The sequence below is a fragment of the Hydractinia symbiolongicarpus genome, chromosome 5 (genome assembly GCF_029227915.1).
Source record: "Hydractinia symbiolongicarpus strain clone_291-10 chromosome 5, HSymV2.1, whole genome shotgun sequence".
In the NCBI taxonomy this organism is placed as follows: Eukaryota; Metazoa; Cnidaria; class Hydrozoa; order Anthoathecata; family Hydractiniidae; genus Hydractinia; species Hydractinia symbiolongicarpus.
The window spans coordinates 10,169,210-10,185,195 of record NC_079879.1 but is presented as its reverse complement, the minus strand read 5'-3'; the positions used below and the strand labels follow the sequence as shown (position 1 = coordinate 10,185,195).

Here is a 15,986-nt window from a genome sequence, read left to right as displayed (position 1 = left end):
TACTAATGTTTGTTAGGGTGAGTGAAACAACTCGCTGGAATATTCAGATGAAAAAGGCTTTCCTCGACATGGACCACGTAAGCAAAGAACAATAGAATTAGCCAATCAAAAAGCGCGGCCAGATTTTGGCCGCAGAAAAATCGTTTGAGACCCAGCGTAATTTTTCCCACCTTAACTACTCCTATTTCCCGGTGGTAAGAAAAATTACGCTGGGTCTCCTGGCTATTCTTACCATAGCTTTTTAATTATATTTGTGGCATAATTTTAGAATCGGAGTGATTTTATTAGCTGTGGAACACACAGCTTCTAGTTTCGGCTGAAAGCTCGAACAAAATCTTGATCTTCTGGGATTTAAGTGAAGTTACGCGTGTCTCCGAGGCGGTTAGTAAAGTTAAAAAAATCACGTGAAATATCACGTTATCTTCGGGTAAAAACTGCATAATCACGCGAAAACTCACATGGTACCTGCTACTTTTCCCCAATCAAATGATTTTGCCATAAAACCGGCCAATCAGCGTCCATGTGCTCGAATACTCCTCCTCAATCCTCAAATGCTGTACCACGATGCCGCGCAGTACTGGTTGCAAACTGGTTGGAAGTAGTAAAGTAAAACTTTGATTGTAAAAAGGTATATAATAAATTTATTTTATTTCATTTTACTGACAATTGACTGTACACTTGTCCTTCCAACATTATTCAACTTTTCCAGCGTTCTTTATGTTAGAAATGTCAGAATGTGGTACAAGCGTTGAAGTAGATTCTGGCCTAACTTACACAATTATTAAATGTACGAAGGGTTCATTTCATCAGGGTCACGAAAAATTTAGCTATACAAGAGGAATCCAATGTACCTGCATATCATTATATGCATCTCTCTTTTCATTTTTTAAGCATGTCTCGCGATGGACAAAAAATGACATCAATTGTGTTCTTGAAAAGGGTGATAATTTGCAGTCAGGGAAATCCTCTTAATTAAGCTGTACAGCTTAATTTGGATGTCAGCTTAATTAGGATGTATCATACAGTCTAATTAGGCGTTCTACAGCTTAATTAAGATGTACAAAACTTTGATCGTCGAAAACACACATTTAACTGAATTTTAGCATCTATCTAACTCAATAAATCCAATACTTACGTGCATATAAACATCTCCAATACATTAGTTTTTTCGTAGCACCCCGGAGATCCGCTAAATTTGAAGTTTTAAAAATGTCCGCTTAAATAGGCTGTATCACGTGACGTGCATCCTAACTAGGATGCAGTACAGCTTAAATAGACTATCGCTACGATGAACCATTGTTTCAATTTACACCGGACTTGGGAAAAAATACTACAGAAGAACTAAACATAAACACTGAAGAAGAAAAATGGAGGCTGTATATGTGACTGACAGCACAATTAGAGGATATCATAGTTTTAAAGTGAATCCGCATCCTAACATCAAAATGTTTGTGGAAAAAGAAAATGGAAATTTATACGACGAAAATGCTATGCAAGTGATAATGCCAGCCTTGGATGATATTCCTAATCACTTACACACAGATGTTACAAGATTTGCAAAAAAAGAGAATGAAACAAACCAGCTAGTGAAAGATGTGGCTGGTAAAATAGTGGGACGTGTCCCAGCAAACCTATGCCGTGTTTTCAGACAACTTCTAGATGAAAGAAACGCACAAAAATCATACTGGTAGGATATTAGTAGTATTTGTAATAATTATCATACCTTCAAGAAAAAATTTTTATACCGTGAAACAATGATATCACGTGTATTAAAACTTGCGTATTTGTTGCGCTCGAAATTGAAAATGAGTAAAAAGTTTACCATTTAGTTTATGCAGGTCCAATGTGTATTTGATATTTTGTATTTTTCAGCACTTCTACGGCTCCTGCAAGACAAAGCAAAAAACCTGCCGCCCACGAAGGGTATAGATACAATCCTTATGGCATGGACAAGAGGGGTGGCGGAGCAGTTATTCCTTGCCAATATGAAATTGTTACAAACAAGCCTGTGGTCGTGTTTAATATATTGCAAGGCTTTTTCAAGACGCAGGAGGGAACAGAAAAATGTGAATATCGCAGCAATACACCCGAAAGCTGTGCTGTTTAGAGCGTTGTACTCAGTTGCTTTTATTTTTTGAATATATATTTTCTCAACATGCACGTGTCATTTTTTTGGGAAAAAAAGTCTCTGTCTACTAATGTATTTATTCACTACTTCTGATTATCTTCTTTTTGCGTATTTTCGTCAGAAGTAATTGAATATATTTGCTTTTATTTTATCAGGAAAAATGTTAAAATATTCTTGTAAAAAAATATGCAAGTGCACCGAACATGCCGAATGGGTGACGAAAGATGAAACTTTCTATGTTCATGATACGAGACAACGAACAGTGAAAGGATCGATTTTGAGTTATTTGCAACTACATACGTATTTTGGTCCGCGAAGTCACTTCATTTGCGAAGGATGTGTTACAGTTGTACGGAATATTATGACCGCTAGTTCTTCAGTTCCAGTTCAAACTACTGAAACAGCTATAACAAAAGATAGTGCTTTGGATTCAATTGTTTTAAACCTAACTTCGTCATTGGCAATATGTTCGAAGGACGATGCCGTCAATGTGAGTTATTTAGTCAGATTGGTCAAAATCATAGCGGAGAAATTTGTTAATGGAAACATAGGTACCAATGGAGCAGGACTTAGTGACATTTATAAAAACTTTGAAGCATTAGAAAACATTGACGTTAACAACTTTATACTGGAACGAAACCCAATTTTGAGAAGCTTTTTGGAAGGATTGTCTGGGTTATCTTTCGATAAAAATCATTCCAAGTTAATGTGTTATCGTATTTCTTGTGTAATCGAAGCTATATACCAATTACGTAATTTTAACTGGATACTCCCTAATACATTTATTTCAATCTTATTCAGTCAACTATTTCTGGATCAAAAATGGTTACAGCAATAAATGGAAAACTGTATCCTGCTGGAAGTTACACGGCATATCTTAACTGGTTGAAAGACCAGGGACGTGGTACAATAGTTTGTCCGAGTGGTGATGTTGACACATACTTTGACAACATTGGAAAATATGTCATTAAAAACTATCGCGTCTCTGCAAATAAAACTGCAGCTGATGTCATCACTACCACTTTACATATTATCTTAGATCCTTCAGGAAACCTTCAAACAAACGAAAACCTTAAACCATGCAATTGGGGTAAGGGAGAATCTGAAGAAGAAGTACAACGTCGAATGGAAAAAATGATAGAGCATGGAAAAAATACATTTAGAAATATTCGCCTGGTATATATATCAAAAATGCTAGAAATGTACGCTAAAGACGAAAAGGAAGTAGACAGTCGAATACATCAATTTTTGAAAGCACAAACTCGTCAATTCACGAATGAAAAGTGTGGAAAAATCTATCACAATTTGAAAAGAAAGTGTGACGAATGTGGATTCCCTGTGCAAAAAACCGTTATTGAGGACATACAACGATCAACAAAGACGGACTCATCTATTGAAAAGTACTTAAATTTAGGTGAGAAGAGTGTAGTAAATAACAAAACCATACAGATTGGCGAACCAATATTACTCAACCCAAACAGCTATTGCAACGTTGAGCTGATACTTAAAGAGTTGAAGGAAAACTTACATATACCTGACGGTAGAAAATGGTCTTATCTTGGTTGCGATGGTCCGCCATATTGTATCGCCAGCCGAATCTGTGAAACTGACAAAGAAAAGTATGATTGGGTGACACTTGTTCCCGGATTGGGGCATTTAAATATGAATCAACTGAAATGTTTTTTCAAAATTTTAGACCGAATTTGCTTGGAACCATTGGCAAAAGACGTGTTAAATTTCAAATCGATTGCTGCCTATCAATACTTCGTAAAGTGTAAGGACAACCACAAGGCTTGGCAAAGTTTCGAAACCTTCCTTAATGGTACAACTATGGAACTACTCCGTTTATACGATTCTGAAACAACAGGAAGTTTGTCGCCATTGGGATTCCTCAAATGGCAGTCAAAAATAACTTCGCCAACACTGAAATTAATTACGCAACTGGTATTAACTTATGGTCTTGGTATTTATACACAGCGGGTGGGAGATAGGAGCAATGACATCAAAATTAGTGATGCGGGAAGATTCGCATTTCTAGATTTGTTTTATGCATTCAATCATCCGATCTACAGGGAAATAGAGTACCGCGACCTTCGGAATAGAGCTATTTATCCAAATGAAGTGAAGGAACAACGAAATCAAAATCTTAGTTTCTCTACAGGGTCATTAGAGAAAAAAAAACCAAGGTGGTGATTTTCTTTTAGAGCAGAAGATCCAACGTCAAAAAATGATCGCTCCGAAGGGCATCGCTGACAAGTCAACTTGGAAAAGGATTTCAAGATCCATAGATAAATTTGATAGCTTGTACACGAAATACTCTAACATTTTGAAAGTCAATGAAAAGTCTGGTTCAAGAAACATAATTCTCAATGAAGAAGTCATTCAATGGCGCTCAGTTCTGAGATATTCTAACTATTTAACACAATATAACCAACATGAAGCTGCTTTTAATATATTTGGAGAAAAGTTGCATGATAACCTTCTGAATTTATCAAATAAAGCAAAAACAAAACGGTTGTTTTATTGGGAACAAAAAAGAAATGGCAAAAACCTTCAAAATATTACTTATTTACCTTTGCGAATTATAGAGTATGAAGAAGACTTGATGGCTGAACTTTCAGAAGATGAATTGTCTTGAAAGAAGTATGAATATAAGAAATATGCCCCCCCCACGAGGATTATGTACAAGGTTTATAAATATATTATATAATAGAATATAAATAATCTGTGGCTGATATGTATATAATAAAAATGTGATGGCTTTTGATAAATAACAACTGCTGGTTTCATAAGATACTTTATGTGTAACAAAAATATGGGTTTTAAAAATATGTGTCTTTAGAAAACATAAAAAGTGTTGGTAAATAATACCATTATCGTTTTTCTCAATTGAGTTCTTTCAGTCCAGCTTGAACAAAAATTCAACAAAAATTCAACAAAAAATGTGAGCACAATCCTTATTTGCTTTGCTACTACTATTTCTTTTTAAAAAGTCGTTTTCGTGCAGCAGTCACGCGAACCGCATTATGGGTTGGACAAAAATATTTCAGATTTTTTAACCATTTGTCACTGATGTCAATGCCAACACATACTACATGCACCCAATAATCACAGTTTCTACGGTTGCAATTCACCCACGTCGAGTCTAAATCCTTTTCATGTTCTATTTCACAGATGTGACACATGTTGCAATTTACATCAGTTCTCTCCTCAATATTATTTGATGGTGATATATTTTTAAAAAAATCGATTTCGTTGACATTGTATGTTTTACTTTCATCGTTGTTGTTAACAGGAAAGATATCTTGTACTATATTTTGTGGTGTGTTTACAACATTATTATCAACAACATCATCGTTATTGTTATTGTTAATGTCAGTATAAGTATTGTTATTATCAATATTGTTGTGAAGATAATTTGACAACAAAACATCTGAGAATGTGTTACTACCCCCACTACCCTCATTTGGAGATAGCAACATGTTGGTATATGTGGCGCCGTAGATTAGTGGTTATAGCTTTCGTACTCTGTGCGGGAGACCGGGGTTCGATTCCTCTTGACGGCGATTCAACATGGGCGAGTGAATGTTACCATAGCCCCGGGTTAACCCAAGCCATGTGAGGGAAATAGGGGAGATGGCACACTGTGTGGGCCGTTGGATGTTGTCGGGAGTTGTCTAGTAGAGCGTGGGCCCTACTAATTGGGTCTGCGTAGCTCAAAGTGAGCATTAAATACTCTAGGACTCTCCATCTAAGCCATGCCCCCTCCTGGAAATAATAGACAGGGTATATCCCTCGATATTTGTGAGGCTAGCCATGTAAAATATGCACATCTATCTCTATCTCTATATGTTCCTCCTAGCCATGGCATAGATGGTAATAAGGGTGTTGCTGGAGGAAGTGTTAAGTTGTCGGATAAGAGCAAATTATTCAAATGTTTCTGCATCAATTCTTTTGAGGTTGAAAATCTTGCTGGAACACTTTCTTTCTCCCTATAAAATTCCAAATATATTTCATCATTAGTTGTTAATTTTAATAATGAAGCACTTCTCAGTATGCCTTTTCGACGTTTGTACCTACAGTCTGCACGTTTTTTTGCTTTGGCAATCAAATTAACACCCCTTTGTCTTGTTTTTTTTTGCATTTGTTTCTTTATTTTCATCTGGAGCCGTTCTCGCTGCATCACCACTGCTACTACGATTATTACTAGTGTTTATTTCATTCAGTTTTTCATCGAACATTGACATTTTAATTGTTTGAAATTTAATTGCACTTTGGATTGGATAGCAACAACACAACCGTCCCCACAGCAGCAAAGTTATTTCGCGGTTTTTTTTCAGGTTGCTGCCATTATGAATTCGAACAAGTTAAAATGAAACTACATGACCGGCGCGTTATTTGACGCCGGGCTCGCGATTTCTAACATTCTTTATCCATATCTTTTGAACCCGGGGTGCTGGAGATACCATTCTTTTTTTATAATGTAGTGGTCAAACTGATGATGAAAGAGCTGCGGCGGTGATTCTGCTAAAATTTACATTTTTCGAGAAATCGGGGAAAAACTTTTTCTACCTCCTAATTTAGATGTATGTCACCTAATTAAGCTGTATGATACATCCTAATTAAGCTGACATCCAAATTAAGCTGTACAGCTTAATTAAGAGGTTTTCCCTGACTGATTTGTACAAACTGCAAATTACAACTCAATTTTTAACATGCACTGAACTACCTAGAACTGTTTCACTTGAAGGTGTAAATATGGATGTAAATTTTGACCATAACTGTTTTGGTTTTTTTGTGACTTCAAGTGCTACTTCTATTAATGAGTTGATTTCTAATTTAAGGTCAAATTTAAAAAATAAAACAAGAATTATATTTATTATCAATGGTGTTGCAGTGTCAATTTTAAAATGCAATCGTCATTATTACATTATTGATTCTCATTCAAGAGATGCTAATGGTAGACCATGCCCAGATGGTACTGCTGTTGTGTTAAAGTTTATTAATTTGTTTGAAGTCGCAAAATATATATCAAAGGTATACCATAATAATTCCATAAACCCTACACAATATGATATTCAGTTTATCTCGATTTCTGTAGAGAATGTGACAGAGGCTGATAAAGCTGTTATACTTGAAGGCCATAAAGCCCCTTTTTTAAAAGTTGTTTCTAGTCCAAAGAAAAAGTTTGACAACAAATCTAACTCAGCTACAAATTGTAAAAATTTATCATTTTTATTAGACACTGTTGACACTAGCATTAAGGGTTTTCGGCAACAAATATTTGAAGGACCAAGTTATGTATGTGTTATATGTGGGCAATGTTTGTATAAAAAATCTGTTGTAGTGTTTGATCCTTTAAAATGCAGTGAAATAGGTAACAAAATATATAAGAATATTCAAATAGAAAATGGCTTATTGTATATTTGTAATACATGTAAACAAAAGGTGAAAAACGGTAAAGTTCCTTGTCAAGCGATGGCTAATAAATTATATGTCAATGATATTCCGAATGAACTTAAATGCTTAAATAAGTTAGAGGCAGTGCTTATATCGAAGAGAATTTTATTCAAGAAAATTGCAATAATGTCAAAGGGTCAAATGCCAAAAGTTAAAGGTGCTATTTGTAATATTCCTGTTGACGTTGACAACACCTGCAATTCACTTCCTAGGAATATTGATTCTTCTGGTATACTCTTAGTTAAATTGAAAAAAAAATTGCAATTTAATGGCTATGTCTATTATGAGCCTGTTTCGCCTGCGAAAGTTGGAGAGGCTTTAACTTATTTGAAATTAAACAACAAATTGTATAGTGATGTACATATCAATGTAGCAAACATTTCTGAAGAATTGCTTAATTTACATGTTGATGAAGAAATATGCATTGAATTAGATAGTAGTACTGTCAATGATAATTTAGAGACTGATTTTAATCCGTTGGATTCTTTTCGCCAACAAGCAGGGGAAATGTGTATTATTCCAGAACATCTTACAACTGAAATATTTGAGATTGCACCTGGTGAAGGACAAGTGCCAACAAGTATTTTAAATGATCAATATTGTGAAGAGCTTTCCTTCCCTATTCTTTTTAGTTTGGGTGAATTCGGATATAAAGTAGAAAGAGATGTAAAACTTTCACCAGTAAAGTATTTTAACCAGAGGTTATTACACTATAAGCAAACATTTGCATCTTCATCAGATTACATTTTCTTTGTTCAATTCGTTTTGCAACAACTAAGTTTTAACAATCAGATTTCCATTGCAATGCGCAAGAGTTCTGCCAATGTAACGGCAGGTATGTTACAACAAGGATATTCTGAAACTATACAATCACTAGTTTCAACAAACAAAGCTTTTGTTTTCATGAATCAGATAAAAGGTACACCTGCCTATTGGAAAAGATTTCAACTTGAAGTCTTGGCCATGATTCGACAACTTGGTTGTCCCACATTTTTTCTCACTTTGTCTTGTGCCGATTTACAATGGGACGAGCTTGTCAGCATCATTTCTAAACTTGATATGAATCCCCTTTCTGAGGAAGCTATAAGCAACTTGACTTACTTTGAAAGATGCGAAATACTTAACAAAAACCCTGTATTAGTTGCAAGGCATCTTCAATATAGAGTTGAACTACTTTTTCGAAATGTACTATTGAGAACAAATCTTTTAGGGGAAATTTTATATTATGCTATACGTGTGGAATTTCAATTTCGTGGAACTCAACATACTCATTCCTTCATTTGGGTTAAAGATGCGCCTACACTGACAGAGAGCAATATTTCTAACTACATTAATTTTTTAGACTTTACAACCCATGCTTACCTACCACGAGAAAAGAATGAGTTATACAATTTAGTGAAAAAATACCAGACTCACAAACATTCAAAATCTTGTCGCAAATACAAAAACACACCATGTAGGTATAATTTTGGCAGGTTTTTTACTCAAAGGACTATTGTAGCATGTCCAATTTCAAGTAAAAAAACAACTGAGGAACAATTTAATGATTTGACAGAGCGAAATAATATATTAAGCAGGGTAAAGACGTATATAAATGAGTATTTAGATCCCAGCAAGCAAGGTTACAAGGGTGATTCCATAAGTATAAGTGACATCCTTAATGAATTAAATATAGTAGAAAAAGATTACTATCACGCTTTGTCAATTTCAAGTTCAACAGATTATGAAATACACTTAAAGCGTCCTCCAGATTCTTGCTTCATTAACAACTATAACCCTTATATTTTAAAAGCTTGGCAGGCTAATATGGACATACAACCAGTGTTCAATTACTATAAAGCGGTATCATATATGTGTTCATACTTTTCGAAATCAGAGTCTGAATCATCTCAGGCTCTTATTCAAGCAAGTAAGGAGATACAATCAATGAAACTGCGTACCAGGGAAGCTATGTACAAATTGGCATCTGCTTATGCCACATCAAGACAAATGTCCTTGCAAGAGGCTGTAGTGTTTTTTACCAGAACTTTGGTTACGAAAATGCTTTCCAAGAACAATTTTTGTTAATACTAATATTCCAACAGAACGAATCAGATTATGCAAACCAAAGGCATTGTTAAATGAACTTGATTCAGAAAGCACTGATATATATGCAAAAAATATGATCGATCGTTACATGGATAGACCTGATAGTAACTTTTGTTCAGGACGTTATGCATCTGTTGATGATATGTGTCTTGCTATGTTTTTATCTCATTATTGTGTCAAAAATGATAAAATTGATAATTAGTTTTTATGTGATTTTCAACCTGTTATACTTACAGCAGATATTTCAGAGAATTCTCAAGCTGGCTGTAATTTTCCCAGTATTATACCATTAATGTCATGCAAGGAAAAGTTAGTTTGCAGGAAAGTTAGACAAATTTTGCGTTATTCAATCCCAAACAATGATTTGTTCCCCGAAAGGCATGCTCATTATCTGTTGTTCTTGTTTCTCCCCTTTCGTTCAGAAACAGAATTGCTTATTAATAATAGTTACTGTGAAAAACTGTTACAACATGGAGTCTTAGATGTTGTGAATGTAAATAGAAGTATTTTTGAACCTTTTTCTGATGATGTAAATGCTGCATATATGAGGATGAGTGCATCTAATAATGTAATGATTGAAGATACAATTGTAACTGAACAAACTGATCAGTTGAATTTAGAGGAAGTCTATCAACAGCCAGTTTTGTTTAATTCAGTTTCTAATAATTCTATCAGTTCTAATAATTTAATAAGTGATGATACCTTAAGGCAGAATATACGGTCATTAAATCAACAACAGCGCTTATTTTTTGATTTTTTGTATGAATGGGCAAATAACAAAGTAAAGCAGCAAAATTGTAATTCTTTCAGAAGGGTAGAACCTCTTCAAGTTTTCGTTACTGGTGGTGCAGGTGTAGGAAAATCTTACCTAATAAATACTATTTATCAATCTTTATCAAAGCTGTTTAACTTATATTCAGGTACACCTGAAAAATGCAAGGTATTAAAAGTAGCACCTACAGGTGTTGCAGCTATTAACATAGATGGAACCACCATCAACTCTGCTTTTGGAATTCCTAAATCAAAATCTTTGAATTTACACAATTTGAGTGACAACCTTTGTTGCAAATTTAGAGACAAATATTCGCATCTTAATGTTGTTATAATTGATGAAATCTCCATGGTTTCAAATGTTAAATTATATCATATACACAAAAGACTGTGCGAGATATTCCAGATGAGTCTTGATAACCCATTTGCGAATAAGACCATATTGGCTGTAGGTGATCTATACCAACTTCCTCCGGTTCAAGAGGCTAAGATATTCACTCCATTTAAACATGACTTTCTTAATATTTGTCATCCATGGAAATCATTTAAACTGTATGAGCTATCTGAAATTATGAGACAGCAAGGAGATGATAGTTTCATAAAACTTCTAAATAATGTACGCATTGGAGAAGTAGGTGACAAAGATTTGTTACTTCTTAATTCACGAATTGCAAAAAACATACCAGTTGACTCGATATATTTATTTGCAGAAAATAGTTTAAAAGACCAACTGAATTTGTCAAAACTTAGTAAATTAGAAGGTGAAAACATTGTCATTAATTCCCTTGACAAATTTCCTGAAAATGGTTTCATTCAAGTTATTAAAACAAAAAACTTTTAACTTCGGTCAGATCTATGTAGCATTGAGCAGAGTAAAAAAATTGGCCCATATTCACATTGAGGGTATACCAACATTAGAAGCATGCAGAGCTGATCCTAAGGTTTCAGAAGAATACACCAGACTAAAAACTGAATCTGCTTTGTCAATTGACAAAATACAACCTCTTGCAGACACCTTTCAATTTGCATTGCTAAACATTAGGTCACTGTCCAAACATGCTCTTGACTTAAGTCACGACATTCGACTAACTAATGCCGATGTTGTATGCCTAACTGAGACACAGTTGTTAGATAATTCACTTCATCCAACCTTGCAAGAGCATTTTTTAGAGCATGACTTATTTTTGCATAACAATACAGATCGATTTAAAAGCTTAGCTTTTCTTAAAAAACAATATCTTCAATGTAATATTTTGCGATTGCAAAGTGCTCTATATCTCGAGTTTTTTTCAACCAGTGACCATTTTATCTCCCTAATTTTGTTTTATAAAAGTAACAATTGCCACCCACAGCGTTTTGCAGATTATGTTTCAAATCTTGTAGAACTTCATAAACCAGATTTTGTGTTAGGAGATTTTAATTCAAATGCACTCTGTGACATACTTCCACCTGTTCTTACTAGGATGAATGAATTAAATTACAAACTTTTGGTCACCGAGCCAACGCATATACTTGGTGGTCTTATAGATCATGTATATGTAAATAATGAATTTCACAATATTGAAAATTTGTCTGTTGCTATTATACCTGTATATTACTCAGATCATTGTGCAATTTCTGTGCAAATCAAACATTGGTAGCTTGATACAATATGTCTAATATCTTTTTGTTTAAATTTATTGTATTTATTCCAAAATCAGGGACTTCATTTACATTATATTTATATATTTATGTCTATTTTATTTATTTATAGATGTCGTCAGAACAGAAAACACCAAAAAAACGTCTTGGTAAGATATCTTTCTTTACCATTTTAAAGGATCCGTTTAAGCATTTGTAAAGTGTTAAGAAAACAAACTACATAATTTAGGTCATAAACTTTAATCTTATATAAAAATATAAATGTCAGTGTCAGTATTCTTATATTTGGCAGGAATTTATAGATAGAATTTATAGATTTTGTTTTTTCAGATAATTCTATTGTTGGGTATGTTACGAATGTATCACCAATTAAAACTGCTAAAAACAATCCAAAGAGGAAATACTTTGATTTCCTTCTAAACACAGAGGACAAAATGGAACGAACAGTTTGTTTTTCCCCTGAAAAACATAAACTGGTATCAGAAGTTCACAAAGATCTCACTGGATGTGAAATAAAAAAATACAAAAGGAGCGACACTAATGACATCATTATAACAGATTTTTCATCTGTGAAAAAGCTTGCTCCATCTTTTGAACTGCAGACCCCTGAAGTTGTTCTCAAAACTTTTCCAGCAATTCTTAATGAATCGATGCTGTATGAAATCGTAAACACAAAAGCATATCTATATGAACTGAGTGAAACTAAGGCGCTGACAGACAAGAATGGAAAAAATATGTCATATCGCAATGCCATTCTTATTGACGAAACAAGCGAAAAACTGCCAATCACGTTTTATAATGAACAATGTGGGCAAGTGAAAAACAAGGAAACATATATTTTAACAGAACTAAGGGTATCAAAATATATGATCAATCGGTTCTTGAAAGCCACCCCATTCACCAAACTAAGAACTGTGGATCCATTAGAAATAAACGACGAAGCAGTAACAGTAACAGATTGTACTTCACATTTCACCATAACTAGTGTAGATTTAAAAAGTTTTTCAGAAAAATTCCAGTGTCCTTCATGCAAATCCAATGACCTTGAAGTTGAGAAGGACTATACCATATGCAATAATTGTTGCACCATGACAGATGCCTCGCAGTGTCGAAAGCACTCCAACATTGGTTTTACTGCAGAAGGCGATACTGGCAAACTTGTCTTAGATTGTTCACCTAGCTTGTTGGAGAAGTGTTTTGGCATTCCGTGTTGCAAAAAGATTCCACTAGCCAAAAAAATGATCAAGGCAAATGTTATAGTTAAGTTTGATCAGCGGGATAACTCGATAATTGAGATAAGGCTAAAAGAGGATAACTCCATTAAGATGTGCCTAAAAGAAAAAGAGCAAGACAATGTGACATCACAAAATTTTATTAGTGAAGAAGAAGAAATGGTATTACTCGACGGGAAAAACGATGAGGAAGATTGACTTACTTATTCAACTGAACTATCATGTTTTTTGTTATGTTATGCTTGCTTAAATGGTATGCTTGCTTGAACTAATTTAAAAAGTTATATTTTTTGTTTGTTTACATTTTGTTCTGATATTTCTTATTGACATTTCAGTTTATAATTTTTTACTCAGCTTGCTGCAGTCCACAAAAATTGCTCCATAGAAATTTATCACGTTCTGTTTGTTGTTTGTTTTGTTTTACTGAACTCTTTTATCATTGTTTTAAAGTACGTGTTCATAATTTGATATGCTTACATATTTCCTACAAAAATTAATATAAGACAAATGATACGAGATAACATGGGGATCATTTATTTAAATACATATTCGGACATTATTATGTTAATGTATTGTTTTTATGCTGGTTAGTCAGATTTCCTTGGCAAGTAATAAAACAATGGTTAAGGACTTCTTTTTGGTACCGTGTATTCGAATCTGAATGCTCTAACAACACTCTTTCCCATTTCTTGGTATTTTATTAAACTCATTCACTTACTACATTTTTGCTCAATTATTTTCCTTGGTGAAACTCTTGCAGCGAAAAACCATTTTGAATAATTTACATTTATCTCTTTAATAATAGCCGTATTCTGTCTGTTCAAAAGGGTTACCGCGTCCCGTAACGGAAACACGAAATGTGATATATAAAGGACGGGCGACCCCGTGGATTTTTCCACGGTCTAACGACTTCTATATTATAATGCCCGTATACGTCTGTCCGTCCGTCTGTCTGTCTGTCACGCAAAATGGTAGCTTAGCTGCGACGGGCGAACCCGTGGATTTTTCCACGGGCTAACGACTAGTTTAAAAAAAAACTTAATGCGAACTAATTATGCAGAAAACCTATAACAGTTAATATTTTACAGAACGCATTTTATGATTCGTTTCAACCTAGAGGTAACGCGGGAATGTATTATAATTGTTAATGCAAGCCCCTAATCTGGCATAAGCAAAACTAGCACCCAGTTCTTAAAATTCCCAGCAATTTATTCCCCTAGGTTTTTCGCTTTCTTGATATGCGTGCTGGCGCGGTTCGCCTAAAGTCACTGTTGTAGGAATCCGCCGTGTTCGCAGGACTTTTCAAAATTGGAACGTCGGTCAAGAAAGCTTTGCTAATATTGCAAATTGAAAAAGAAAAAAAAAAGCTAAGAACGACGAAGTAGCCTGGGTTACGTTTTGACCGTGGCAGATAAGCGAAATAACAGTTGTATTTCAGAATCTCCGTTCCACAGCTTCATAGCTGGTCAGCTATCTTGTTTTTCTTTATATTATTTAAAGGGATTGTAAATTGTTTAAGGAAAATGTACAATTGTATAAGCCACGGATGCTTAGCAAAAAATAACGTTGTATTTATTTGAACATTTTTTATCGATAATACTCATCTAATTCGTTGAAAGAAGGTACTTTGTTGTAAAAGAAACCTCCGTCTGGTACTATTTTTCTTCCTGATACAGTCCAGTTATATTCAAACAAAAGTTGATAGCTGTTATAAGGTCTAACATGGTATCTCAAATAGCGATTTTCTGGTCTGTGCGCGCTACATTTGACGATGCATATATAATTTAATGTAATTCAAGTAGCTGGATTTATATTAGCAATAACAGTGCTGGCCATGATCTGTTTTTCTTTTTGTACTTGTGTTGGTAAGGTCCTCTTTGTGCTGTATTTTTTTTGTTTACCGTTACATCGGCAACCCAGCTTTTTCATCATTATCTTTCTAATGCAAGGTGTTGCAAAAATATATATGATTATGTCTAGACATAACCCCAGGCTGTACACAACAGAACTCATGCAGATAAACCATTTCTGAGTTTTTGTCTCAAAAATGGTTAAATAAAAGAATATTTGATCTGTAGTAACATGAAACATAATGAAAGTAATAATTATCAAAGCTATCATCCAGATTCCTTTTCGGGATCTTTTTATTCTCATATCCAAGCGACGTGAAATTACTTTGGCATTCTTTCCATAAGATTTTTGAAAGTTCTTTCGTGATACCGTGGACTTTCTACTTGAGTTTCGTTTCCGAAATATTGATGTTTCCATTTCTCTTAATGCATAATGGTAGGTGCAAACAGCCACAACTAGAAACAATCCTTCGCAGATTGGATAAAAATATAGATAACACCTTGATCTTAAACTATCCTTGTCATGTTCCACGAAAATTGCATACAATGATGTTGCCGCAATGAGCGATAACCATAACAAACTGATAATTTTTTTAGTTCTACTTTTATGCCAGTATAATTTGTACTTTATGTTTAAGTACAGTTTTAAAAATCTATCCAATGTTAATAAAGTCATTACAACCAGATACAGAACAGTGGCTCCAAAATATTCAAACACCATTACGTAATAAATCACCAATGAATCCAGCTTACAAAGGATTAAAATGCGACGAACCATTCCTAAAATCAACACAGCTAATTCTGATAAACTTAAAT

General features: G+C 34.2%; 2 protein-coding genes across 3 annotated transcripts; one reads left to right on the top strand and one right to left on the bottom strand.

The window, feature by feature from the left end:
• The first annotated feature begins 286 nt into the window (after positions 1-286).
• Positions 287-14,650, top strand: LOC130644693 (uncharacterized). 2 transcript variants are annotated; one of them, XM_057450398.1, is made up of 3 exons: positions 287-628; positions 12,201-12,237; positions 12,419-14,650. In XM_057450398.1, the coding sequence occupies exons 2-3, from the start codon at positions 12,201-12,203 to the stop codon at positions 13,516-13,518; spliced, it is 1,137 nt and encodes a 378-aa protein (XP_057306381.1). In that variant the 5' UTR covers positions 287-628; the 3' UTR covers positions 13,519-14,650. The 2 variants fall into 2 exon arrangements, with proteins under 2 accessions (XP_057306381.1, XP_057306380.1); XM_057450397.1 differs by lacking the exon at positions 287-628 and adding an exon at positions 6,459-7,165.
• Positions 5,104-5,610, bottom strand: LOC130645952 (probable basic-leucine zipper transcription factor S). Its single transcript, XM_057452079.1, has one exon. The coding sequence runs from the start codon at positions 5,608-5,610 to the stop codon at positions 5,104-5,106; it is 507 nt and encodes a 168-aa protein (XP_057308062.1).
• Positions 14,651-15,986: the final 1,336 nt, after the last annotated feature.

Excerpts from the sequence above, each read along its gene's own strand:
- LOC130645952 (XM_057452079.1), bottom strand. The coding sequence starts at position 5,610 with ATGTTGCTATCTCCAAATGAGGGTAGTGGGGGTAGTAACACATTCTCA.
- LOC130644693 (XM_057450397.1), top strand. The coding sequence starts at position 6,887 with ATGGATGTAAATTTTGACCATAACTGTTTTGGTTTTTTTGTGACTTCA. Across the intron at positions 7,166-12,200 it reads TCGCAAAATATATATCAAAG|ATGTCGTCAGAACAGAAAAC; the intron begins GTATACCATAAT and ends ATTTATTTATAG. Across the intron at positions 12,238-12,418 it reads AACACCAAAAAAACGTCTTG|ATAATTCTATTGTTGGGTAT; the intron begins GTAAGATATCTT and ends TTGTTTTTTCAG.